This window comes from Nothobranchius furzeri, chromosome 10 (genome assembly GCF_043380555.1).
Source record: "Nothobranchius furzeri strain GRZ-AD chromosome 10, NfurGRZ-RIMD1, whole genome shotgun sequence".
NCBI lineage: Eukaryota > Metazoa > Chordata > Actinopteri > Cyprinodontiformes > Nothobranchiidae > Nothobranchius > Nothobranchius furzeri.
The window spans coordinates 36,635,856-36,663,834 of record NC_091750.1 but is presented as its reverse complement, the minus strand read 5'-3'; the positions used below and the strand labels follow the sequence as shown (position 1 = coordinate 36,663,834).

The following is a 27,979-nucleotide window of genomic DNA, read 5'->3' as shown; positions in this document are numbered from 1 at the left end:
TTGGACCGAAGCGGTAATCCCGCTCCTGTGTTTGGGTCGGCTGGCACGGACAGGAATGGCTCGGCCGAAGAAGAAAAGCTTCACTGGCTGTTTGGCATGAAGCTGAGCGGGTGGGGACAGTTGGTGGGAGACAACACCTCAGAGAGCGGACCGAACGAGGACAAGTGAGGGAGAAGAGGACTGAAGTGTCGCGAAAAGGAACAATAATTAACCAGGAGAAGAGAAAGAAGAAGATGGTGGAAGGGAGAGCTAATGTGCTGGAGGTCTGGGGGCTGCTGCTGCTCCTGAGCGGAAGCTGTCATTGCGGAGGTAGGGGTGGGGGGGTGGGGGTGTAAAGTTTTGGCTGCTGATTCACATCATTACTGTCCATACTTCTTCTCTCTCTCTCTCACACACACACACACACACACACACACACACACACACACACACACACACACACACACACACACACACACACACACACTAATCTGCTTCAGTGGGAATGGATGTTTGCAGATTTAACTCTGGTTCTTTGGGTCAAATTCCACCTTAAATCTTGGTGATCGCTAAGAACTCACAGGAAGTAACACTCAAGCACCAGTACACAGAGAGTTTATGGCCCATAGGGAGCCTAAGTCACTTCCACATCATGGGTTCCTGGAAAAATGACAAGCCCATGATGCAGAAGTGACTTAGGTTCCCTATTGGCTGAAACTGAATTGTGAGAGTTTCACAGCTGGCCTCACTGTTATGAGTTAGTTCATGCAGATTTTGTGGTTATTATTTCACTAAATAACTTAACTAATCACATCACTATCGCCTTTCTATGGCGCAGTATGGGGGCCAAAATTAAGACTACTGCCCAGCAGCAGGAGGCTATATAGATTCCGAAGCAAACTACCGACCTGATTAATGATAAGCTGGTGCCGGTGTTCCGGGAATTTCTCCTACCCAGTACACCGTCCTACCCCTTGTTACTGAGCATGTGCGCGCATGTGCACAACACAAAAGGGGAATGCTACTCCGCTGTCATATTTGCAGGAAAATACATATGTAGTACGTATTAGCATTTTTGGCGCTGCTTACTGAGGAATAGCACCTTTACCAGCATTATTACTAGATATGCTAGGGACTAGCAGCCCTCGGCTGGTCATTGACTGGTTCACACACTCCCTCTGCTGTCTATTAGCATGGATAGGCTAGCGTTAGCCTGGACGGGCTGGTGTTAGCATTGGAGAGGCTAGCCATTAGCGTGCCTAGGCTGGCCACTAGTTGACTAGTGACTCTCCAAGACAGTCGCTCATTTTCTCACCGTCTTTGTCGCACTCTCCTCTCTTGCTCGCCTTTTTCCTCCTCATTCCCTCTCGTCTCCCTCCACCCGCAAGTGCTCTGTGTGTGGACAGTCTGGACACGCAGTTACACATGTTGACCAATCGCCTGTAGCTTTCACCAAAGCAAGAGGGGAGGGGACGGCTCCCAATGACGAGCCGGCTCCCGTCGTTCACTTCAAAGAGCCGGCTCTTAGAGCCAGTTCGTTCGCAACCGACACATCACTACTCGCTACCACCTCATTAATATCTCACTACCACATCACTATCATCTCACCACCACATCACTATAATCTCATCACCACATCAGTATCATTTCACTACCACATCACTTTGGCCTCGCTACCACCTCACTACTATCTCACCACCACATCACTATGGCCTCACTATCAACTCACTACTATCGCACCACCACATCAGTATCATCTCACCACCACATCACTATGGCCTCGCTACCACCTCACTACTTTCTCACCACCACCTCACTACTATCTCACCACCACATCACTTTGGCCTCGCTACCACTTCGCTACTATCGCACCACCACATCACTATCATCTCACCACCACATCACTTTGGCGTCGCTACCACTTCACTATCTCACCACCACCTCACTACTATCTCACCACCACCTCACTACTATCTCACCACCACATCACTATCATCTCACCACCACATCACTATCATCTCACCACCACATCACTTTGGCCTCACTACCACTTCGCTACTATCACACCACCACATCACTATCATCTCACCACCACATCACTTTGGCCTCGCTACCACTTCACTATCTCACCACCACCTCACTATCATCTCACCACCACATCACTTTGGCCTCGCTACCACTTCACTATCTCACCACCACCTCACTATCATCTCACCACCACATCACTATCATCTCACCACCACATCACTATCATCTCACCACCACATCACTATTGCCTCGCTACTATCTCACCACCACCTCACTACTATCTCACCACCACCTCACTATCATCTCACCACCACATCACTCTCATCTCACCACCACATCACTATCGCCTCGCTACTATCTCACCACCACCTCACTATCATCTCACCACCACATCACTATTGCCTCGCTACTATCTCACCACCACCTCACTACTATCTCACCACCACCTCACTATCATCTCACCACCACATCACTATCATCTCACCACCACATCACTATCGCCTCGCTACTATCTCACCACCACATCACTATCATCTCACCACCACATCACTATTGCCTCGCTACTATCTCACCACCACCTCACTACTATCTCACCACCACCTCACTATCATCTCACCACCACATCACTATCATCTCACCACCACATCACTATCGCCTCGCTACTATCTCACCACCACATCACTATCATCTCATTATTGCAGACCACCACAACACCGGTGTTGGGAAAGTTACTTTAAATTAGTAATGTAGTTACATTACTAGTTACTTTTTTCAAGAGTAACTCAGTTACTTTAAGTTACTCGTTAGTTTCTAAGTAAATAGTTACTAGGGAAAGTAACTGTTTTTATTCAGATTTTTCTTATTAAAATGTGTTACTTCCTTAACTGGATAGCCAGCAAGGTTGCTGGTCTTCTTGCTTGCTTACATGGTAGCCCTATCCTGCCACGAGTTCACTGCGCCACCTAGTGGTCTGAACATAAAATGGCAGTGTAGTACTGCGAGTGCAAGTGAATGATGAAATGAATGAAACTAAATTAGAAAGGACAATGTCTGTTTTGTCACTTTTTATCTGTCCGTTTTAATCTATTTCTATTGTTCTAACCCTCTACTGGGCGACGGTGGCACAGGAGTTAAGAGCTCGCCCCGTAATCGGAAGGTTGCAGGTTCGAGTCCCGCTCAGTCTGTCGCTGTCGTTGTGTCCTTGGGCAAGACACTTAACCCACATTGCCTGCTGGTGGTGGTCGGAGGGACTGGTGGCGCCAGTGCTCGGCAGCCTCGCCTCTGTCAGTGCGCCCCAGGGCAGCTGTGGCTACATCGTAGCTCATCCCCACCAGTGTGTGAATGTGTGTGTGAATGGGTGAATGACTGATTGTGTTGTAAAGCGCCTTGGGGAGTTCCAGGACTCTAGAAGGCGCTATATCAAATACAGGCCATTTACCATACAAATACAAACACATAATTTTGTGGTTGATGTCACACAGTGCTATAAATCTAATTGTACCTAGTAGGCTATCACTACAAAAAAGCAGCGGATCACACAAAACACGACATACAGTATGTTGAAACCTTGATAGGTATATTTATTTTTGCCATTGAAATGAGTAGAAAGTATACTTTTAGCATTACCAACATTAAACTGTTCCTCAGACCATTTAGGAACCGTATCAACAACAGTGCAAAAATTATTCAACATAAACACATAGAGGTTTATCCATTCTTTGTAAACTTAACAGAAAACAGCTGAACTGCACCAGACCTCATCTTCAGTAATGAAATTTAAAGTATTTTTAGCCTCAGTAAGAGAAACTAAATAAATAACAAAACGTATTTTTGCTCCATAAACAGTCAATGTTTAAACAAAATAATATTTCCTGCAGTCAGGCCATGTAAATAAACAACTGCTGAAATAAATAATGGTGGATTATATGCTTCAGTTGTCTGTGTTTCACTTGGAAATATTAACCTGCTTCACCTTGTAGTGCACCATTGGAGGAAACACGTCATCATATCAGTGCTAGTCCACACTTGTTCCCTCAAACCAACAAGCACCTCATGAGAAGAAGCTTCTCAAACTTGCGATCAGACAACTTGTTCCTCTTTGGCGTGAGAATCAGGTTTCCCAGGATGAAAAGCCTTTCAACCGGGGCACTCGAGGGCGTGGCTGCATTAAGTTTAAGAGATAGTTTCTTTATCAGTGGGAAATGCTTCAGAGAGTCTAACCCTGTAGCTCCTGATGTGAGGTACTCGGCTACCTCAGCTTCAGCAGTGGCATAAGTGTCGTCACTCTCTGCAAAGGAGAAGAACTCATCCTCTTTGCTAGAACCTGGGCGCTGTGCTGTGTCGGTGGCGCAGGTACCTGGTTGTAACTGATCGTGTTTGGGGAGAAGTTTTCGGCACTCTGCCAGCAGACATGCCTTTGCGAGGTCCTTCCGTGCCTGGTCATGTAACCAACGAAGCTTGAATTTTGGTAGTGTCACAGCAGCCAGGAGAGCATCTTCTCTTCCAAGAACGTGTGCAAACCTTGTCTTGACTGCCTGTAATAATGACACAGCAAGAGTGCAAAAAGCATTATTGCATGAGAAAGTATGCATTGTTTCAACAATAAATGAATTAAACATTAACACCATGCTGTAGTTTTATATAGCATGTATTTTATTTTGTAAATAACATGTATTTTACTACATGTTGTATATATATATTTTATTTATTGATCATCATTTATTTATTGATTAATCGTGCATAGCCTTTATACACCCACAACACTAACGACACAATATAAAAGCAATTGAGTTAATTTCATTAAAGGGATATTCCACCCCTAAGTAAAAGGTATCTATTCCCCGGAGTTAGATAAGAGGAAAAAAAGCATTTTGTAAACAGCTCAGTCATTCTTCTGATCTGGCAGCAGTCATTTTGCTTTAGTTTAGCATAAAACAATGTAAGTGAGAGGAAACTAGCATTTGGTTTTCCCATTCACTTGTTTTATCCTAAATTAAAGCAAACTGACTTAACAGTGCCTCCGAAAGAGCCTACAGAGCAGTCGAGTATATTCAAACTCCCGATAACCAGAGCAATGTTCACGTTGCATTTATGATGGCTAGATCTCGTGTTTGCCCTCGAAAACAGCTGTCAATGCCACGCCTTGAATTGTGTGCAGCTCTAGCCGGAGCTCAGCTGGCTAAGGTCACAATGGCAGAGCTGTCATTCTCTCCCCAGCAGACAACACTATGGAACGACTCAACTACAGTGTTGACATGGCTGAAATCAGACTCAAGTCGATACAAGGTTTTTGTTGGAACGAGGGTCGCTGAAATTCAAGAACTTACCGAAGGGTCAACTTGGTGGTATGTCAGCACCTCTGATAATCCAACAGATGACTTACCCGCGGAAAGACACTCGAAGACACTCCATGAGTTCAGTCAGCCCAACCGGTGGAGTCAGGGTCCACAATTTCTTCACCAGCCTACTGACACCTGGCCAGAGCTACAAATGGAAGTAGCTCAGGAAGAAGATGAGGATGAGCTACGCAAGACAGTGTTTTGTGCAGCAGCTACCTGTCCTTCTCTTGAAGTGGATGTTACTAACATCGACAACTGGGATGACCTCGTTAGAGCCTCTCATATGAGCCTTCACGGGGCGGCCAAAGACCTGGTGAGCCCCACCATGACAGCTGCAGATGTACAAGAAGCTGAACTACATCTCCTACGACAATCCCAAAGTGAGACCTTCCAGGAAGAGGTGAAACTCCTTGCCGTGGGGAAGCCCATCTCCAAACAAAGCCGCCTACTCATGCTTGCTCCGGAGTATGATATAGCTGTCGGGCTGATAAGAGTGGGAGGCAGGCTGCGAAGAGCAGAAGATCTGGATCTAGATACCATGCATCCAATTATCCTTGACCCGAAACATTGTTACCAGGCTCCTCATCAAGAAATATGATAACCAGCTCCTGCATCCGGGTCCCGAGCGTGTATTCGCTGAAATTCGGAGAAGATACTGGATCCTACGCGGAAGAGAATCCATCAAACGGCATCAGTACAGCTGTGTGGAATGTCAAAAGTGGCGCGCTAGTCCTGTAGTCCCACAAATGGCAGACCTTCCCCCAGCAAGACTCCGTCTATACAAGCCACCTTTCTGGTCTACCGGAGTGGACTGCTTCGGCCCTTACTATATCAAGGTGGGTCGACGCACAGAGAAGCGATGGGGGATTATCTTTAAATGCATGACAACGAGTTGTGTGCACCTCGACCTGCTGGAGAGCATTGACACTGATGCTTTTCTGATGAGATTACGTCGCTTCATCGCTCGCCGTGGCAAGCCCTTTGAAATCCTGGCCGACAGAGGGACCAACTTCCGAGGTGGAGCGGCTGAACTACAGACCAGCGTCCAAACTTTAGAAGCTCATATCCAAGAGCAGCTGGCTGGACAGAAAATAAAGTTCCGATTGAACCCGCCAGGTTCCCCTCATTTTGGAGGGGCATGGGAACGGGAGATCAAGTTAGTGAAGGCAGCCCTTTGAGTGGTACTGCAGGACCAAACTGTCACAGAATCTGTTCTGCAGACGGTTTTGATTGAGTTGGAGGGAATTCTCAATGCGAAGCCACTGGGATATATTTCCTCGGATGCTGCTGATCCAGACCCAGTCACCCCGAACCTACTACTCATGGGGCGTCGTGATGCATCGCTTCCACAAGCCATTTACGCTTCCAGCGAACTCCTGGGCAGACGGCGATGGCGACACAGCCAGGTCCTGGCAGACCACTTCTGGTCCAACTTTATTCGCTATCATCTTCCTAACCTACAGAAGCGGCACAAGTGGCACAAGAATACAGACAATCTTGCAGCTGGACAGGTTGGGATGGTGGTCGATTCACAACTGCCCAGGGCCCAGTGGACAATCGGGAGGATTGTCAAGACATGTCCAGGCTCAGACGGTTGAGTCAGGGCAGCTGAAGTGAGGATAAAGGGACAGACTTATCTTCGACCAGTTGTGCGCCTGGTGCGACTGCCAGCTTGGCAAATGAAGATGACTCTGGCTAAACACCTGATAAGACTTTCCTCTAGTTTTCAAATGTATAACTAAATTCGGGGGCGGCTATGTCGGAAAGGGTTATAGTTATTGCAGTTCTAGAACATCCATTTGTAAAGTCACCCCGCTCTTATTTTGGTGGTCCAGTTTGTGACATCACTTCCTCTAGATAGTCACTTCCTGTAAAGCCGTTTCTTCCATTTTGTCCAAGCTGTTGGTGGTGGCAGACAGCCTCGTGTGCGTTCATGACTGATATACCACACAGAACCACAGAAATGTATAGATGTCCATACTTCTACTGTCAATGCATACCTAAAACGGTTTCTCCGTGCCCTGCTCTCTGACCAGAGTCCTTATCTTGAAGATACTGTCAGATCAGCAAATAATTTCCAGAGTTCCCACTCTATCACAGACTGTGTTTACTAACCCTGGCTTTCCACAGGAGCCGTCAGCAGCACGTTACTGCAGCAGCACGTCTTGCTCGCATAAGCTGCTGCTTGGCTTTTCCCACGAGACGCGAAGTAGCAGGGGAGCAGCTGTCACCGACCGAGCACGAAGTCACACGTGTGACTTCGTCAGTAAACACAACAACAAGCAGGAGAAAAATACAACATGGTTCGTGTTTTATGTTCTGTCCGTTTTATAATCGCCAATATGGACCTGAAAAACAAAGGAGACCGCTAGCTAGGTGATAGCTTCTCACGGGGCCGCGCAGTTGGTAACCTTTTTTTAAAGTAAAGCAACCGGAAGGCAGTACGTTCTTTATTCTGAAAATCTCGGGAGCTTCTCTCCATTTCCGCGTCCGATTTCCTGTCTTTCCTTCTCCAAACATGTCGAACTTGACCCGTTTCAGAGGCGTCGCGCGTAGAAAATAGAACCGGCGCGTAAAGGCCGCGACATGCTGCTCCTGAGACGCGGCCGACTCGCGCTGCTGACGGCTGCCGACGGCTCCAGTGGAAAAGGTTCTGTTGACCACAGCGGTTCCTATCAGCAGCTATGACGTGCTGCTGCAGTAACGTGCTGCTGACGGCTCCTGTGGAAAGGCGGGGTGAGGCTGCTGCTGACTCACATTCACCCATCTGATCTCAAAACAGCAAACAGTGAAGCCGAGTGATTAATAACCCTGCAGTTCCACAGGATCACTGACTCAACAGGATGTTCGGAAAGATGACCCCCCCCCCCTCCTCCTCCTCCTGATGATCAACAAAAAATTCCATTACAATAATATTTGTCTGGTAGAAAATTTCATTTGACAGGTTTTGTCTCCCTTGATTCTTTCATTTCTGATCAGCTGTTAGAGCAACTTCAGAACTTCTCTCTGATTCTCTACGCTCGACTCGCTCTCCTTGGCGTGAAACAGCCACACGTCAAATATCCGAGCCGTCCCTTTAAGAATGTGTAGCTGGTGTTTGTGTGTTTTCACAGTGTGTGTTGTTCCTGCATAATGTGTGTTAAGCTGCTTAGTGATGTCGGTTCTGAGCCAAGTCCTCCAGCAGCAACCCTGCAGGGAGTACACCCCACCCGTGTGTGTGTGTGTGTGTGTGTGTGTGTGTGTGTGTGTGTGTGTTCCTCCATGAAGGGGAAATAAAAGCAGATTGTAGTTTCTGTTCGTGACTGAAACTTGATGATTTCAGCGTGTTTTCTGAGCAGGAAGTTCTGTTTTATCTGCTGCTCAAACAACCAGGAAGCCAGAATGGAACCCACAACCTTCCGATTGCTGGACAACCCGCTCTACCTCCTGCTGCTGCTGCCCCATTTCAGAATCATAATACTTCTTTATCCAACTCAAATTTTGTCTCACACAACTGGACGGGGAAACATAATTGTCAGCCAGCGGTCAGATGTTAGGCCCCGCCCCTTTCATGTTGTGTTGCACATTTATTTTCCTGCTTGGAGAACTCGTGAATAATCTGGTTTTGTCAAAGAGCTGTTGAAGAATCTTTATAAATGTGCGATCACGTGGAACAAACCGTCACCTTCACAGCGTAGAAAGTTCCTACCACGTTGCAGTAGCCAACAATCGGTCACTGAGGGATCGCGTCTGGTCCAGGTGGTACCAGGTGGCAGTTTCATTTGCCATCCTGCATGCGTTAATGCAAACTAACATGCACGATATAAGACCAACAGGGAAACACACTCTATCCAACCGCTGCAGGCGAGTTTTTTACCATGGTAACAGACTGTCACATCCACGCTCTAAGAGTTGGTGACCATGTGAACAGATGGAGACGCTGTGTGATCTGGTGTTTCTGGGGTCGGAGCTCCGGAAGCCCGTTCAGAACCTGCTTGATGATTCGTAGGTTTAAATGAACGATTGACAGAACCTCAGAACCACCATCAGAGCAGGATCGTGTTCATCTGGTACCAAAGAAAATTATTATGTCATTTATCTCTAGTGTCTGCGGTCCTGTTTAAACTCCTGACCCAGACCAGAACTCCTGATCCTGGCTAATACTGATCCAGTCTTCATATTTTTTTTCCTTCTCAGAATTCTCTCAACTGGATCTGAAGTTTTCCAGAGTTTCTGAAGGTCAGAAATAAGATTTTTCATTCGGTTTCTAGATGACCTCTGAGTCAGTCGAACAGAAAAGGTTCCTAAAGGGATGAGCCAGCATTGAGTTGAGACAGAACCAGTTTAAACTGGAACTGGCACATCGAGAGGAGCCAGTTGAGGGGGCTTGGGCATCGGGTCAGGACGCCTCCTGGACGCCTCCCTGGTGAGGTTTTCCGGGCACGTCCAACCGGGAGGAGACCTAAAGGTAGACCCAGGACACGTTGGAGGGACTATGTCTCTCACCTGGCCAGGGAACGCCTCGGGATTCCCCCGGAGGAGCTGGCCCAAGTGCTGGGGAGAGGGAAGTCTGAGCCTCTCGCCTTAGGCTGCTGCCCCCGTGACCCGACCCCGGATAAGCGGATGAAAATGGAATGGAGAAAAAAAACCAATTTCAAAGGATTTTAAGTTTCTATTTTAATTTTTGCTGAACCACGATATCGCTCATCACCTTGTGTCTGAACAGCTGTTTTAAATCCCGCCTCCTGAAAGGCACAGTGTTCTCTGATTGGTTGTTTTGAGAGAAGTTGTGACACTGAATGTTAAAGTTCTAATAATAATAATAATAATAATAATGTGAACATGATGTTTTCTCAGGTATAAGTGAATCTCCTTTTTCCTGCAGCCTCTCGGCAGACAGAGCACCTCTCCTCCTATCAGCTGACTGTCCCTCGACCAATCGGAGGCAGGCTGAGGCGAGACCTGGATGGAAGACCACCCAACCAGGTGCTCAGACTTTATTTCCCTGAAAAATGAGCAGAAACGTGTGAGGCGGTGGGGGATAAAACGGAGGCTGTGAGTTAATCAGAAGTAGGGTTTGGGACCACAGCTGATCTGAAATAACTCAGATTTCCAGGTGAAACCAGGTGTGTGAGGCAGTAACAGATCTGTGATGTCACACCTAGCTAAACTGGCCGACTGACGAACATATTTTTCTGAGTTTCTGACACCAGGTCTGGTTCTGGTTCTGGCTGTCTGTCCGTGAACATCCAGGTTCAGGTGTGTCCAACAGAACCAGGTCGTTATGTTCCAACATTGCTGATGAGTCCTGTTTGTGCCACTGCAGGTGTCCTACCTGATCCAAGTGGACGGAACCGAACATGTCGTTCATCTCCAGAGGAACCAGTGAGTTCCTGAAACCCGATTTAATGTTTCATCCTTCAACTCTGTTTTTGTTACTGGTTGAGTGGTTGTTTACTGGTTATTTATTGGTTGAGTGGTTGTTTACTGGTTATGTACTGGTTGGGTGGTTGTTCACTGGTTGTTTACTGGCTATTTACTGGCTGAGTGGTTGTTTACTGGTTATTTACTGTCTGAGTGGTTGTTTACTGGTTGAGTGGTTGTTTACTGGTTATTTACTGTCTGAGTGGTTGTTTACTGGTTATTTATTGGTTGAGTGGTTGTTTACTGGTTATTTACTGTCTGAGTGGTTGTTTACTGGTTATTTACTGTCTGAGTGGTTGTTTACTGGTTGAGTGGTTGTTTACTGGTTATTTATTGGTTGAGTGGTTGTTTACTGGTTATTTACTGTCTGAGTGGTTGTTTACTGGTTGAGTGGTTGTTTACTGGTTATTTATTGGTTGAGTGGTTGTTTACTGGTTATGTACTGGTTGGGTGGTTGTTCACTGGTTGTTTACTGGCTATTTACTGGCTGAGTGGTTGTTTACTGGTTATTTACTGTCTGAGTGGTTGTTTACTGGTTATTTACTGTCTGAGTGGTTGTTTACTGGTTGAGTGGTTGCTTACTGGTTATTTACTGTCTGAGTGGTTGTTTACTGGTTATTTATTGGTTGAGTGGTTGTTTACTGGTTATTTACTGTCTGAGTGGTTGTTTACTGGTTATTTACTGTCTGAGTGGTTGTTTACTGGTTGAGTGGTTGTTTACTGGTTATTTATTGGTTGAGTGGTTGTTTACTGGTTATTTACTGTCTGAGTGGTTGTTTACTGGTTGAGTGGTTGTTTACTGGTTATTTATTGGTTGAGTGGTTGTTTACTGGTTATGTACTGGTTGGGTGGTTGTTTACTGGCTATTTACTGGCTGAGTGGTTGTTTACTGGTTATTTACTGTCTGAGTGGTTGTTTACTGGTTATTTACTGTCTGAGTGGTTGTTTACTGGTTGAGTGATTGTTTACTGGTTATTTACTGTCTGAGTGGTTGTTTACTGGTTATTTATTGGTTGAGTGGTTGTTTACTGGTTATTTACTGTCTGAGTGGTTGTTTACTGGTTATTTACTGTCTGAGTGGTTGTTTACTGGTTGAGTGGTTGTTTACTGGTTATTTATTGGTTGAGTGGTTGTTTACTGGTTGAGTGGTTGTTTACTGGTTATTTACTGTCTGAGTGGTTGTTTACTGGTTATTTATTGGTTGAGTGGTTGTTTACTGGTTATTTACTGTCTGAGTGGTTGTTTACTGGTTATTTACTGTCTGAGTGGTTGTTTACTGGTTGAGTGGTTGTTTACTGGTTATTTACTGTCTGAGTGGTTGTTTACTGGTTGAGTGGTTGTTTACTGGTTATTTACTGTCTGAGTGGTTGTTTACTGGTTGAGTGGTTGTTTACTGGTTATTTACTGTCTGAGTGGTTGTTTACTGGTTATTTATTGGTTGAGTGGTTGTTTACTGGTTATTTACTGTCTGAGTGGTTGTTTACTGGTTATTTACTGTCTGAGTGGTTGTTTACTGGTTGAGTGGTTGTTTACTGGTTATTTATTGGTTGAGTGGTTGTTTACTGGTTATTTACTGTCTGAGTGGTTGTTTACTGGTTGAGTGGTTGTTTACTGGTTATTTATTGGTTGAGTGGTTGTTTACTGGTTATGTACTGGTTGGGTGGTTGTTCACTGGTTGTTTACTGGCTATTTACTGGCTGAGTGGTTGTTTACTGGTTATTTACTGTCTGAGTGGTTGTTTACTGGTTATTTACTGTCTGAGTGGTTGTTTACTGGTTGAGTGGTTGTTTACTGGTTATTTACTGTCTGAGTGGTTGTTTACTGGTTATTTATTGGTTGAGTGGTTGTTTACTGGTTATTTACTGTCTGAGTGGTTGTTTACTGGTTATTTACTGTCTGAGTGGTTGTTTACTGGTTGAGTGGTTGTTTACTGGTTATTTATTGGTTGAGTGGTTGTTTACTGGTTATTTACTGTCTGAGTGGTTGTTTACTGGTTGAGTGGTTGTTTACTGGTTATTTATTGGTTGAGTGGTTGTTTACTGGTTATGTACTGGTTGGGTGGTTGTTCACTGGTTGTTTACTGGCTATTTACTGGCTGAGTGGTTGTTTACTGGTTATTTACTGTCTGAGTGGTTGTTTACTGGTTATTTACTGTCTGAGTGGTTGTTTACTGGTTATTTACTGTCTGAGTGGTTGTTTACTGGTTGAGTGGTTGTTTACTGGTTATTTACTGTCTGAGTGGTTGTTTACTGGTTATTTATTGGTTGAGTGGTTGTTTACTGGTTATTTACTGTCTGAGTGGTTGTTTACTGGTTATTTACTGTCTGAGTGGTTGTTTACTGGTTGAGTGGTTGTTTACTGGTTATTTATTGGTTGAGTGGTTGTTTACTGGTTATGTACTGTCTGAGTGGTTGTTTACTGGTTGAGTGGTTGTTTACTGGTTATTTATTGGTTGAGTGGTTGTTTACTGGTTATGTACTGGTTGGGTGGTTGTTCACTGGTTGTTTACTGGCTATTTACTGGCTGAGTGGTTGTTTACTGGTTATTTACTGTCTGAGTGGTTGTTTACTGGTTATTTACTGTCTGAGTGGTTGTTTACTGGTTGAGTGGTTGTTTACTGGTTATTTACTGTCTGAGTGGTTGTTTACTGGTTATTTATTGGTTGAGTGGTTGTTTACTGGTTATTTACTGTCTGAGTGGTTGTTTACTGGTTATTTACTGTCTGAGTGGTTGTTTACTGGTTGAGTGGTTGTTTACTGGTTATTTATTGGTTGAGTGGTTGTTTACTGGTTATTTACTGTCTGAGTGGTTGTTTACTGGTTGAGTGGTTGTTTACTGGTTATTTATTGGTTGAGTTGTTGTTTACTGGTTATGTACTGGTTGGGTGGTTGTTCACTGGTTGTTTACTGGCTATTTACTGGCTGAGTGGTTGTTTACTGGTTATTTACTGTCTGCGTGGTTGTTTACTGGTTATTTACTGTCTGAGTGGTTGTTTACTGGTTGAGTGGTTGTTTACTGGTTATTTACTGTCTGAGTGGTTGTTTACTGGTTATTTATTGGTTGAGTGGTTGTTTACTGGTTATTTACTGTCTGAGTGGTTGTTTACTGGTTATTTACTGTCTGAGTGGTTGTTTACTGGTTGAGTGGTTGTTTACTGGTTATTTATTGGTTGAGTGGTTGTTTACTGGTTATTTACTGTCTGAGTGGTTGTTTACTGGTTGAGTGGTTGTTTACTGGTTATTTATTGGTTGAGTGGTTGTTTACTGGTTATGTACTGGTTGGGTGGTTGTTCACTGGTTGTTTACTGGCTATTTACTGGCTGAGTGGTTGTTTACTGGCTGAGTGGTTGTTTACTGGCTGAGTAGTTGTTCACTGGTTGTTTATTGGTTGAGTGGTTGTTTACTGGTTGAGTGGTTGTTTACTGGTTGAGTGGTTGTTTACTGGCTGAGTGGTTGTTTACTGGTTGGGTGGTTGTTCACTGGTTGTTTACTGGTTGGGTGGTTATTTACTGGTTGGGTGGTTGTTTACTGGTTATTTACTGGTTGAGTTGTTGTTTACTGGTTATTTACTGGCTGAGTGGTTGTTTACTGGTTGGGTGGTTGTTCACTGGTTGTTTACTGGTTGAGTGGTTGTTTACTGGTTGAGTGGTTATTTACTGGTTATTTACTGTCTGAGTGGTTGTTTACTGGTTATTTATTGGTTGAGTGGTTGTTTACTGGTTATTTACTGTCTGAGTGGTTGTTTACTGGTTGAGTGGTTGTTTACTGGTTATTTATTGGTTGAGTGGTTGTTTACTGGTTATTTACTGTCTGAGTGGTTGTTTACTGGTTGAGTGGTTGTTTACTGGTTATTTATTGGTTGAGTGGTTGTTTACTGGTTATTTACTGTCTGAGTGGTTGTTTACTGGTTGAGTGGTTGTTTACTGGTTATTTATTGGTTGAGTGGTTGTTTACTGGTTATTTACTGTCTGAGTGGTTGTTTACTGGTTGAGTGGTTGTTTACTGGTTATTTATTGGTTGAGTGGTTGTTTACTGGTTATGTACTGGTTGGGTGGTTGTTCACTGGTTGTTTACTGGTTATTTACTGGTTGGGTGGTTGTTCACTGGTTATTTACTGGCTGAGTGGTTGTTTACTAGTTGAGTGGTTGTTTACTGGTTGGGTGGTTGTTTAGTGGTTATTTACTGGTTGAGTGGATGTTTACTGGTTATTTACCGGCTGAGTGGTTTACTGGTTGGGTGGTTGTTTACTGGTTATTTATTGGTTGAGTGGTTGTTCACTGGTTGTTTACTGGTTATTTACTGGTTGGGTGGTTGTTCACTGGTTGTTTACTGGTTGAGTGGTTGTTTACTGGTTATTTACTGGCTGAGTGGTTGTTTACTGGTTATTTACTGGCTGAGTTGTTGTTTACTGGTTATTTACTGGCTGAGTGGTTGTTTACTGGTTATTTACTGGCTGAGTTGTTGTTTACTGGTTGGGTGGTTGTTTACTGGTTATTTACTGGCTGAGTGGTTGTTTACTGGTTATTTTCTAGCTGAGTCGTTGTTTACTGGTTGGGTGGTTGTTTACTGGTTATTTACTGGCTGAGTGGTTGTTTACTGGTTATTTACTGGCTGAGTGGTTGTTTACTGGTTATTTACTGGCTGAGTTGTTGTTTACTGGTTGGGTGGTTGTTTACTGGTTATTTACTGGCTGAGTGGTTGTTTACTGGTTATTTTCTAGCTGAGTGGTTGTTTACTGGTTATTTACTGGCTGAGTTGTTGTTTACTGGTTATTTACTGGCTGAGTGGTTGTTTACTGGTTATTTACTGGCTGAGTTGTTGTTTACTGGTTGGGTGGTTGTTTACTGGTTATTTACTGGTTGAGTGGTTGTTTACTGGTTATTTACTGGCTGAGTGGTTGTTTACTGGTTATTTACTGGCTGAGTTGTTGTTTACTGGTTATTTACTGGCTGAGTGGTTGTTTACTGGTTATTTACTGGCTGAGTTGTTGTTTACTGGTTGGGTGGTTGTTTACTGGTTATTTACTGGCTGAGTGGTTGTTTACTGGTTATTTTCTAGCTGAGTCGTTGTTTACTGGTTGGGTGGTTGTTTACTGGTTATTTACTGGCTGAGTGGTTGTTTACTGGTTATTTACTAGCTGAGTTGTTGTTTACTGGCTGAGTGGTTGTTTACTGGTTATTTACTAGCTGAGTTGTTATTTACTGGCTGAGTGGTTGTTTACTGGTTATTTACTAGCTGAGTTGTTGTTTACTGGTTGGGTGGTTGTTTACTGGTTATTTACTAGCTGAGTTGTTGTTTACTGGCTGAGTGGTTGTTTACTGGTTATTTACTATCTGAGTCGTTGTTTACTGGTTGGGTGGTTGTTTACTGGTTATTTACTGGTTGAGTGGTTGTTTACTGGTTGTTCACTGGTTGTTTACTGGTTATTTACTGGCTGAGTGGTTATTTACTGGCTGAGTGGTTTACTGGTTGAGTGGTTGTTTACTGGTTATTTATTGGTTGAGTGGTTGTTTACTGGTTATTTACTGTCTGAGTGGTTGTTTACTGGTTGAGTGGTTGTTTACTGGTTATTTATTGGTTGAGTGGTTGTTTACTGGTTATTTACTGTCTGAGTGGTTGTTTACTGGTTGAGTGGTTGTTTACTGGTTATTTATTGGTTGAGTGGTTGTTTACTGGTTATTTACTGTCTGAGTGGTTGTTTACTGGTTGAGTGGTTGTTTACTGGTTATTTATTGGTTGAGTGGTTGTTTACTGGTTATGTACTGGTTGGGTGGTTGTTCACTGGTTGTTTACTGGCTATTTACTGGCTGAGTGGTTGTTTACTGGCTGAGTGGTTGTTTACTGGCTGAGTAGTTGTTCACTGGTTGTTTATTGGTTGAGTGGTTGTTTACTGGTTGAGTGGTTGTTTACTGGTTGAGTGGTTGTTTACTGGCTGAGTGGTTGTTTACTGGTTGGGTGGTTGTTCACTGGTTGTTTACTGGTTGGGTGGTTATTTACTGGTTGGGTGGTTGTTTACTGGTTATTTACTGGTTGAGTTGTTGTTTACTGGTTATTTACTGGCTGAGTGGTTGTTTACTGGTTGGGTGGTTGTTCACTGGTTGTTTACTGGTTGAGTGGTTGTTTACTGGTTGAGTGGTTATTTACTGGTTGGGTGGTTGTTTACTGGCTGAGTGGTTGTTTACTGGTTGGGTGGTTGTTCACTGGTTGTTTACTGGTTGGGTGGTTGTTAACTGGTTATTTACCGGTTGAGTTGTTGTTTACTGGTCATTTCCTGGCTGAGTGGTTGTTTACTGGTTATTTACTGGTTGAGTGGTTGTTTACTGGTTATTTACTGGCTGAGTGGTTTACTGTTTGGATGGTTGATTACTGGTTATGTACTGGTTGTTAATTGGGTATCTACTGGTTGAGTGTTTTTTTATTGGTTATTTACTGGTTGAGTGGTTGTTTACTGGTTGTTTACTGGTTATTTACTGGTTGGGTGGTTGTTCACTGGTTATTTACTGGCTGAGTGGTTGTTTACTAGTTGAGTGGTTGTTTACTGGTTGGGTGGTTGTTTAGTGGTTATTTACTGGTTGAGTGGTTGTTTACTGGTTATTTACCGGCTGAGTGGTTTACTGGTTGGGTGGTTGTTTACTGGTTATTTATTGGTTGAGTGGTTGTTCACTGGTTGTTTACTGGTTATTTACTGGTTGGGTGGTTGTTCACTGGTTGTTTACTGGTTGAGTGGTTGTTTACTGGTTATTTACTGGCTGAGTGGTTGTTTACTGGTTATTTACTGGCTGAGTTGTTGTTTACTGGTTATTTACTGGCTGAGTGGTTGTTTACTGGTTATTTACTGGCTGAGTTGTTGTTTACTGGTTGGGTGGTTGTTTACTGGTTATTTACTGGCTGAGTGGTTGTTTACTGGTTATTTTCTAGCTGAGTCGTTGTTTACTGGTTGGGTGGTTGTTTACTGGTTATTTACTGGCTGAGTGGTTGTTTACTGGTTATTTACTGGCTGAGTGGTTGTTTACTGGTTATTTACTGGCTGAGTTGTTGTTTACTGGTTGGGTGGTTGTTTACTGGTTATTTACTGGCTGAGTGGTTGTTTACTGGTTATTTTCTAGCTGAGTGGTTGTTTACTGGTTATTTACTGGCTGAGTTGTTGTTTACTGGTTATTTACTGGCTGAGTGGTTGTTTACTGGTTATTTACTGGCTGAGTTGTTGTTTACTGGTTGGGTGGTTGTTTACTGGTTATTTACTGGTTGAGTGGTTGTTTACTGGTTATTTACTGGCTGAGTGGTTGTTTACTGGTTATTTACTGGCTGAGTTGTTGTTTACTGGTTATTTACTGGCTGAGTGGTTGTTTACTGGTTATTTACTGGCTGAGTTGTTGTTTACTGGTTGGGTGGTTGTTTACTGGTTATTTACTGGCTGAGTGGTTGTTTACTGGTTATTTTCTAGCTGAGTCGTTGTTTACTGGTTGGGTGGTTGTTTACTGGTTATTTACTGGCTGAGTGGTTGTTTACTGGTTATTTACTAGCTGAGTTGTTGTTTACTGGCTGAGTGGTTGTTTACTGGTTATTTACTAGCTGAGTTGTTATTTACTGGCTGAGTGGTTGTTTACTGGTTATTTACTAGCTGAGTTGTTGTTTACTGGTTGGGTGGTTGTTTACTGGTTATTTACTAGCTGAGTTGTTGTTTACTGGCTGAGTGGTTGTTTACTGGTTATTTACTATCTGAGTCGTTGTTTACTGGTTGGGTGGTTGTTTACTGGTTATTTACTGGTTGAGTGGTTGTTTACTGGTTGTTCACTGGTTGTTTACTGGTTATTTACTGGCTGAGTGGTTATTTACTGGCTGAGTGGTTTACTGGTTGGGTGGTTGTTTACTGGTTATGTACTGGTTGTTAATTGGGTATCTACTGGTTGAGTGTTTTTTTATTGGTTATTTGCTGGTTGAGTGGTTGTTTACTGGTTGTTTGTTTAACCCTGAAGCTGTTCCTCGCCGCTCTGATCAGCTGATCCTGTTTTCAGGCTCCTGTTGCCTGCTGACTTCACCCAGTTCACCTACAGTCAGACTGGATCCCTGATCTCCTCCAGACCACCTGTCCAGGTAAGACCCGCTGTATCATGTGACCAAACAGCTGGTTCTAGACTTGTTGGCATTTAGCTGTTTATTCTGATGTTTACAAACTAAAACTGCTCTGGTTGGTTCCGTTATGCTGCTCTGAGAGCTGAAACCCAGAGACTGAGGCATGCTGGGAGTTCTCTCAGTGTCGTTGTATTGGGTTCATTTCCTGCTGGCCAATCGCTGGGTCCAGTTTGGACTCCAGTTTGTCTCAGACTTCTGGATCCGACCCGTGGTTCTTGTTGACCTGATCAGGATTTCATAGGAACAGAACAAAAGTAAAACCGTTAGACTGATTCTGAGTTTTCAGTTTCACAGTCCGGACTAAAATCCACCAGGAAGTGGGCTTGAGACCAGGACTGTGATCAGAACCAGCACTGGTATTAGGCTTATCAGGCTGGTCTGAGACCAGGTTGAGCTGTAAGTAAAAGGCCTTTAGGGACTCTACTATGGGACTCCCATTTCCTGTCAGCTGATTAATCCCTTTCAGACTGCTCTCAATCTGGTCCTCAGATGACGGCTCACTGTCAGATTTCCGTTCCTCTTTCTGTCGTATAGTGCCTCCTGCTGGTGTGACTCTGTATCACCTGTATTACAGGACCACTGTCACTATCAGGGCTTCGTTCAGGACCTGGAGGGCTCGGCGGCGGCCATGAGTATCTGCAACGGCCTCAGGTGACACAAGCACACACCACACCGCCTCAGAAGCTCCCAGAAACTCAGATCAGCTGATAATCACACACCTGAAACTCCAAAAAAGACTCAACGGATATCGGATTCAAGATGTTCTGACTTCTGAGGCTTCTGGTTCCATTCAGAGCGATCCCTGCAGCTGGACTCTGCCACGACCAGAGCAAATCCATCTGCAGGGTTCTGGTTCGACACCTTTAACCGGGTTTCTGTCATATTCAGGAAACGGGTCCTGAACATAAAGATCGAAGTGACGTCGCTCTCTAACTTCTCCTTCTGTTTTTTTTTAATTCAGAGGTGTTTTACATCTCGGTGATGAGAGCTACGGAATTGAGCCGTTAGACTCCGCCCCTGAACAGCACCTGGTGTACCGCCTACAGGATGTGACCTCACAGCCTCGAGGGTGTGGTACTCCTCACCATGAGCACGGCAATGCCACGGAGCGTGCTCAGTACAAACCAGAGGAAATCCCCCATCGGCAGCATGGGAGGGTGCGCACGCACACACACACACACACACACACACACACACACACACACACACACACACACACACACACACACACACACACACTTGCCTCTGGTGTCACCAGTGTGTATGTATGTTCTTCAGGTGAGACGAGCTGTTCTCCATAAGACCCACTATGTGGAGCTGCTGCTGGTGGTGGACAATGACAGAGTGAGACATGCTAACAGTTCCCATCTGCTCCCAGTCTTTATGCTAAGCTAGGCTAATCCACCTGTGTCTCTGCAGTATAATCACATGAACAGGAACGAAACGGCAGTGAGGGAAGAGATGGTTCACTTGGCCAACCTCATCGATGGTGTAAGGTCACACACACACACACACACACACACACACACACACACACACACACACACACACACACACACACACACACACACACACACACACACACACACACACACACACCCCTTTTGAGCTCCTTTCAGGTCCGGTGTGTTTGTATCCCTTCAGATCTACATCCAGCTGAATGTTCGGGTGGTTCTGGTTGGACTGGAGATCTGGACTCAGCAGAACCTGATCAGCACCGAAGGAGGAGCTGGAGAAGTGCTGAGTCGTTTCACTCAGTGGAGGGAGAAGGAGCTGGTTCCTCGCCGCCGTCATGACTCAGCACAGCTCATCCTGTCAGTACCCCCTCACAGACACCATGACTCAGCACAATGATGAATGATGCTGGTGGGAGGGCGGTGTGTGTGCGACTTACTGATGATGATGATGATGATGCAGGAAGAAGAGCTTTGGAGTAACAGCAGGAATGGCGTTCGTCTCCACCGTGTGCTCTCGGAGTCATGGAGGAGGAATCAATGCGGTACGAGTCTCTGGTACGGGTCTTTGGTTTCATGAGACCAGAAGCTGAACCTCAGAATAAACTCTGCTCTCCTCAGTTTGTGAACAACAACATTCCTGCCTTCGCCTCCATCGTGGCTCACGAGCTCGGACACAACCTGGGGATGAACCACGACGACGGACGCTCCTGCACCTGCCCCGCCCCCGTCTGCATCATGAACTCTGGAGCCACGTAAGACCCACAAACAAGCCGAGCCAGAACTTCTGATCCAGTTATTTTCCGTTGGCTCTCCAGCCTTTTGGTCCACCGGGTCTCTCTGACCGGACGCTGATGGTCCACTTTAATCTGGGTCTGTTCTGTGTCCATGCCATTCTGGCTCGTGCCTTGAGCTAGGAGCCTTTTTCTGCCTGAACAGCTCAGAGGTTAAAGGTCAGGGTTAAAAGAAGGTTTTCTTCCTGGACTGTGGTCCAGTCTCCAGGTCTGGGATCTGGAAGCATCTAGAAGGTTGAAACCAGGAAACCAGGCCTCTGGGTCGGTAGCTAGAAACAAAGAAGTACTGAACCGGATCAGCGTTTCGGGGCTGGATCAGGAGTTTCTGGACTGGATCAGGAGTTTAATGGGTCAGGATCGTGTTTAAACTCGTTTTCTTGTTTCTTCAGAGGATCCATGAACTTCAGCAGCTGCAGCGCTGACGACTTTGAGAAGATGATCCTGTTGACGGGAGGGACGTGTCTCCTGAATGTCCCCCGACCCGATGAAGCCTACAGCGCCCCCTTCTGTGGCAACAGGCTGGTGGACTTTGGGGAGGAGTGCGACTGTGGCTCAGAGAAGGTGTGAGACATGTAGTTTTATTATGAATCCTGTTGAAAACCGAATCTAAACAATCTTTATCTAGGTTCAAACATCTGTATTAAATCTGTCCTACAGAATTTATTTAAATTCATTCTCATTTTATGTATTTTATTCTGAAAAACCGTGCTTTATAAAATACCCTGGAGTTAAATGGACGTCCTGGTTTAACCCTGACACCAGAGCCTGTTTTCAGTAGAGGAGATGAATAATGATGTCGTCTGTGTGCAGGAGTGTGAGGAGGACCCGTGCTGTGAGTATCGGACCTGCAGGCTGAAGCCCGGAGCTCAGTGTGCGTACGGAGAGTGCTGCTACAAATGTCAGGTGAGCAAAAACTACCGGACCGGTCCTGGTCAGCCTCACAGGATTTGGATTTGGATTGGGGCGGAGCTATTATGGTCTGCTTGCATGTTTAGGGCCAAATTTTTAAACATAAACCAAAACCATCCTGTTTAATGTTGCTGATTCACTCCCACCTCTGACCTGGTGCAGACGACAGCAGCATAGTAGGTTTTTACATCTCTGTGTGTGTGTGTGTGTGTGTGTGTGTGTGTGTTTAGTTCCTACCAGGAGGGACGGTCTGCCGCTCCAGCAGCGACGAGTGTGATCTACCTGAGTACTGTAACGGCTCCTCCTCCTTCTGTCAGAGTGACATCTACGTCCAGGTGAGACCTCATTCTCAGTCTGCTGGTAGACAGTTTGTCCTCTGGGGACTGCGTGTCCTCTGGTGGACGCTGCAGTGAGACCAGGCGCTTGTGTTTCAGAACGGACAGCCATGTCGGAACCAGCAGGCCTACTGTTACAACGGGAAGTGCCAGCACCACGACGGGCAGTGTCGGGCCTTGTTCGGGTCCAGTACGTTCCCCCGACTGCATCTAGAATCAGAGTCCATGTCCCCCAGTTTGTGCCTCTTATTTGTCCTTGTCTCTGTTTGTCTGTTTCGCTTGTCCTCGTCTTCAGAGGCCGAAGTGGCTCCTGAGATCTGCTTTAAAGACGTCAACAGCAACGGAGACCGATTTGGGAACTGTGGCTATCAGCAGTACGGCTACAGGAAGTGTGAGAGCAGGTACACACACACACACACACACACACACACGCACGCACACACCTTTCTAGTGTCTGTGATAAAGACATGTCTCCATTCAGTAGAACTAATGGTAAATCCAGTGGCGGTTCTACCATTAGGCGTAGGTCGGCGGCTGCCTGGGGCCCCCTTATGTTGGGGGGGCCCTAGCCCTGACTGCTGGCACCCCTCTGTGAATGCCACAATGGACTATTCCTTTAAGACGCCCACGCACAAACAGGAAGTGATTGGTAGTCATTCCACTCCAATCCAGTTGGTGGCAGTAATGCACCAAATTGTTGTTTGCCAAGTGCCATAAGACCACAAATAATAAGAAGAGGAAAAAGAAGGAGGAGAGAAGCGGGAGTCAAAACATGAAGCATGAAATAGAGTTATCCTAGTGGCTCCAATAAGAGAAAGAAGCAGCTCGCTTTTAAAAAGCTTTTATCTTCTCTTCCAAAAGTGACGTCGTTTTTCTGTGTAAACATCAAAAGGAAGTAGAAAAGGAAAGACAATGGAAAATGTTTAAAGGGAGGAAAACATGGACCAAAATGGAAAATAGTAGAAAGAAAAAGAGAAAGGCAAAAGCAGGGGAGGACTGACAGGAAGAAGAAAGCACTCAAAGGGAGAGAAAGACAGGAAAAAAGAGGAGGAAAATAACTCGTGTCAGAAGAGGGGAGAGTTTCACAAATCCAGTTAAAGGTAAGCTTGTCGAAAATTTAGTGTAAGGGGCCCCATGTCTGTGTTCGCCTTGGGCCCCCAAATTGCTAAATCCGCCACTGCCAATTTCACCCAAAGGCTGATGACACAATGCTTCAGGGCCAAACATGGACGATTTTGGAAAGGCGATGTGCGAGACCGGTTCCTAGGGTCGAAAAGGATCGACTCAGTTTCTGACTCGCTGAGCTCTCAGCGAGGCAGTGCGTGACTTGTAAGGCCGTGTTTGGTCCATTCATCACCAGGAAGATCTGAACGTCACCAGCAGAGATATGACAGCTGATGCCATACCACTCATAAATCTTTCCCAAAGGGAGAAGATAGTCAGAAAATAGGAGGGGCCCCAGGACAGAACCTGTGGCACCCCCCAGTTCACCAGAAGACTGGTTCAACGATCTACACGTCAAATATGAGCAGAGCCAGTCCAGTTCTGTACCCAAATGATTCTAGATGGTCCGACAGGATTTGGTAGTCGCAAGCCAGACTAAATAAATATATTATTTAGTCTGGAGGTGTTTCGGGCATGTCCAGCCGGCAGGAGGCCCCCGGGTCGATCCAGGACACGTTGGAGAGGTTACATCTCCAATCTGGTCCGGGAACGCCTTGGGGTCCTGCCGGAGGAGCTGGTGGAGGTGGCCGGGGGGAGGACGGTCTGGAGCTCCCTAGTTGGGATGCTGCCCCCACGACCCGAACCCGGATAAGCGGAGGAAGACGACGACGACGACATATTGTCCATTTCATTATATGATTAGTTACTCATATTGTTCATCCGTCTTGTTCTGTGAATAAAAACCAGTCTTAGACTAGAGGGAGCTTGGGCAAGCAACGGTATCTCTCTTGCAGATAGACTTAAGTCTCCACATGGCCAGATACTGAAGAGGTCACGCTGTAGGTGGACAACTGACCATTCCTGGAGGCTACAATAAGACAGCATGATGTGTCTTGACTGATCTTGTAACATCTGTGATGTTCTCTGTGCGTTACATTTAAAATGTCTGCTCACCTGCATCAGTCGGGGTGCGAGTTGCAATCTGCCAGCCTTCAGATTTATCCATCACCTTTAAAAAAAATGGTCAAATGTGGAAAATATCCAGTTAGCAAGACCTCAGGTTCTCACATAATTTAGTATTTTGTCCAGTTTCCAACTGTCCTTTAAAGGCTTTGTCTCTCCGTAAGGACGGGACAGAATGTCCTCCTATACATGGACGTAATTTTCACTTTAGAAGTGGGGGGACGGGGTATCTGTACAGTATGTTCTAATGGGAAACAGGCTTCAACACAAACAGTTGTTTTCTGCTTGGTCCTAGAGCTCAACCAGTGTCAATTTAATATAAAGTAATATTATTTTTGGACGGTAAAAAGTGCAGGGGTCAAAACTTGACTTTGGAAAAAGTGGGGGGGACATGTCCCCCCTGTCCCCCCCCAAAATTACATCCATGCTCCTATAAAACTTTTTTAGGCTTCATAGCAAGAGTTGGACAGCTTGACATCTAACAGACCATTCAGTATAAGACATTGTCCTGTCCTATCCTCAGCTGACTGACTTGTCCTCGTCTCCATAGAAACGCTCTGTGTGGGAAGCTGCAGTGCTCCAATGTCCAGCACGAGACGGTCTTCGGCATCGTTCCAGCCATCATCATCACTCCTATTGGAAAAGCTAAATGTTTCGGTGTTGATTTCAAGCTAGGTTCCGATGTCCCAGACCCGGGCATGGTGAACGAAGGGACCAAGTGTGGAGACAACAAGGTGAGGAGGATGACGAGGCGGGACGGGGAGCAGGTGACGAAACGTTCATTTGTCTCCTGTGGCGTCTAGGTCTGCATGAACTCTGAGTGTCGTAGCGCTGAAGTCCTGAACTACGACTGCGATGTGGAGAGGAAATGTCATGGACACGGGGTGAGATGCCTGTACCTGTCTGTCCCGTGTGTCAGATGACCCCAGGCTGACCTGTTTGTGTGTCTCAGGTGTGCAACAGTAACAAAAACTGTCACTGTGAGGACGGCTGGGCTCCGCCCTTCTGTGAGCTCCCAGGTTACGGAGGCAGCGTGGACAGCGGCCCCACCTGGAACGGTACGTCAGTCAGACTCCCCTGAGGACCTCCCACCTGGGGCCTCATGTATCAAACGTTTGTGGAAAAACTCCTAATCTTCCTCCTTTGAACGAAATGCAGAATGTTCGTATGAACGGTCAAAGTCCTGATTTATGAAACATGCACACTCTGTCTGACGCTGAGTCATTTTCAGGATTCTCTGGCCCGACCCGAGCCCGACTTAGCATGATAGAATGCTCAGCATCCCGATTATCTGTGAGAATCGTTCTGCAGTAAAAAAAAAAACAAAGAAAAGAAAGAAAAACTGCATCAGTGCAGCTTTTTTTTCTAACAGAGCGAATTTATTCACAGAAGAATAGAATGCTGCCGTTTTCATGAGATAAACGAATGGTTTCTGACATCAAAGTGGACATAAAATGGCATACTCAGTGATCATGATCAGTGTTTTTAGCCTTGCTTGAGTTCAACTGAAGACAGTTACTGGCTAGCCAGTCCTTAATACGCGCAATGCAATCAAGTAGATCAGCTAGCTTGTTAAAGTCTGTGTCCTTGAAAGAGCAGTACAGTTGAATGTCATCCACATATAAATGGTAGGATACATTAGTAAAGCTTTTAATAATCTCCCCAAGAGGGCAAATATATAAAAGAAACAAAATTGGGCCAAGGACTGAGCCCTGGGGAACACCGTGAAGCAAAGATGTGACTTCAGACCTAATCTTGTTTACACATAAAGAGAATGTTGTGTTATTTAAATAGGAAGAAAAGCACTTCAGAACCGATGTAACAGAATTTTATGGTCAACCGTGTCAAAAGCTGAAGACAAATGAGTTCCTACGCATGATGTACGCACAGATCTGTTCGTAAGCACGGTTGATACATGAGGCCCCAGGTCAGGTCTGACTTTATGTCCCTCCACAGATAAGGACACGTCTCTCAGGGACGGCCTGCTCGTCTTCTTCTTCCTGGTTCTTCCTCTGCTCGCTCTGGGTGCGTTTGTTTTTCTGCGCCGAAACGAACTGCTGCGACGGTTTGGGCTGAGCCGTAGGAAGAGGTCTCAGGGATACCAGTGAGTAAAACCACGCCCCCACATGATAGACACGCCCACTTTCATACAACAGCATCACTTCTGGTTGTCGCGCTCCAAAATGTCCCCGTAACTGAAGAAGTAAATGATCTAAATCATTCCATCAGTTTCCCCTGTGCTGCGTTCAGGAACACTACAATAAAATTTGAAAAGTGATTTATGTCAGCTGGTGCCTGCTGCAGCTCAGGCGTTTGATGTCGGTGTTTTCAGGGCTGATGGAGTGCCTCCAGCCAATCACAGCAGAGCGCCGCCACCTCCTGTTGCCCGTGGCAACACTAATGACATCGTCAGAGACGGAGTGAGTCTAACGACGGTCCTCCCTCCTCGTTGTTAGGTTCTATTTGTGTCAAACTCGGGTTTGGGTCCAGGTGGTTCTGTTAGAGTTGTAGAAAGAAGTTTCCTGTTTGCTGGTGTGTTTTTACTGTTTTATTCTGAATCAGCTGCTTGATACATACTCACAGTAATCTGATTACTAATGATAACTGTTTGTCATCCCTGAAAGCATCATCAGACCCAGCTGCTGCCGCCTCCTGAGGTAGGAACTCTGGCTGGTTCTGACGGATTCCCGCTGCAGCGTTTGAATGTTTTTCTCATCACTTTTCCGTCAGATTCATGTTTGTTTTAAAATCAAAATGAAGGAAAAAGCCTTAAAATAAATACGTTTTTAAATTATAAACATAAATATTTATATTCATTTTATTCCAAACATAAATTTTTGTTTTTATTATGATAATAATTATATTAGCTAACAGTTATTAGCTTTTTTTTTGGTTGAGATTTTTCTTCATAAGGAACAAATATCAGCAGATCTGACGATTGTCCGTTAGAACCAGAACCAGACCCATGAAGACACTAAATCCTCTCCAAGTAAAAGTTGGGTTTTTGTGTTTTAGGGGATGAACACCAACAGGTCGGCTCCGTCCTACGCTCTGAGACCGCCTCCTCCTCCTCTGTAAGAACACCTGTCCAGTTCATGTGCCTGTATGAGCAGGTTCTGATGTGTCGTTGTTTCCGTCTTCATCAGAAAACCCAAACCTCCTGCTGCATCACAGCCTCTGGTGCCTCAAAGACCCGTCCCGGCTCCACCTGTTTAACCAATCAGGTGGCTCCTCTCCTCCTCTTCTTCCTTCTTAACTCAGTCGCTGCTCACTCAGAGCTGGTCTCCTAGCAACAGCCAGAACAGCATCTATGAGCCAAGATGGCGTCCATCTAGCTCGGAGAGGGACCCGACGGGGTGGACAGGAACACAGCGGGACTCCTTTATGCTCTTTGCTGTCGGGTTCCTCTGCAACTCAACTGGCCAATCAGACTGAGGAACATCCAGCCTGATAATCTCCTGTTAGCTGCCAAGCATCAAA

General features: G+C 45.3%; 1 protein-coding gene across 3 annotated transcripts; it reads left to right on the top strand.

The window, feature by feature from the left end:
- On the top strand, positions 1-27,939 carry adam9a (ADAM metallopeptidase domain 9a). Of its 3 annotated transcripts, XM_054730352.2 has the most exons (25): positions 1-309; positions 9,522-9,563; positions 10,210-10,310; positions 10,651-10,709; positions 18,763-18,841; positions 19,455-19,531; positions 19,842-20,037; positions 20,159-20,224; positions 20,300-20,371; positions 20,525-20,694; positions 20,798-20,879; positions 20,956-21,089; positions 21,518-21,689; positions 21,939-22,031; positions 22,268-22,372; positions 22,472-22,562; positions 22,668-22,773; positions 25,050-25,233; positions 25,303-25,383; positions 25,452-25,557; positions 26,456-26,603; positions 26,832-26,919; positions 27,124-27,156; positions 27,515-27,573; positions 27,646-27,939. In XM_054730352.2, exons 1-25 carry the CDS (start codon positions 234-236, stop codon positions 27,713-27,715), a joined length of 2,490 nt encoding a protein of 829 aa, XP_054586327.2. In that variant the 5' UTR covers positions 1-233; the 3' UTR covers positions 27,716-27,939. The 3 variants fall into 3 exon arrangements, with proteins under 3 accessions (XP_054586327.2, XP_054586329.2, XP_054586328.2); XM_054730354.2 differs by lacking the exon at positions 9,522-9,563; XM_054730353.2 differs by lacking the exon at positions 27,124-27,156.
- The last annotated feature ends 40 nt before the right edge of the window (positions 27,940-27,979 follow it).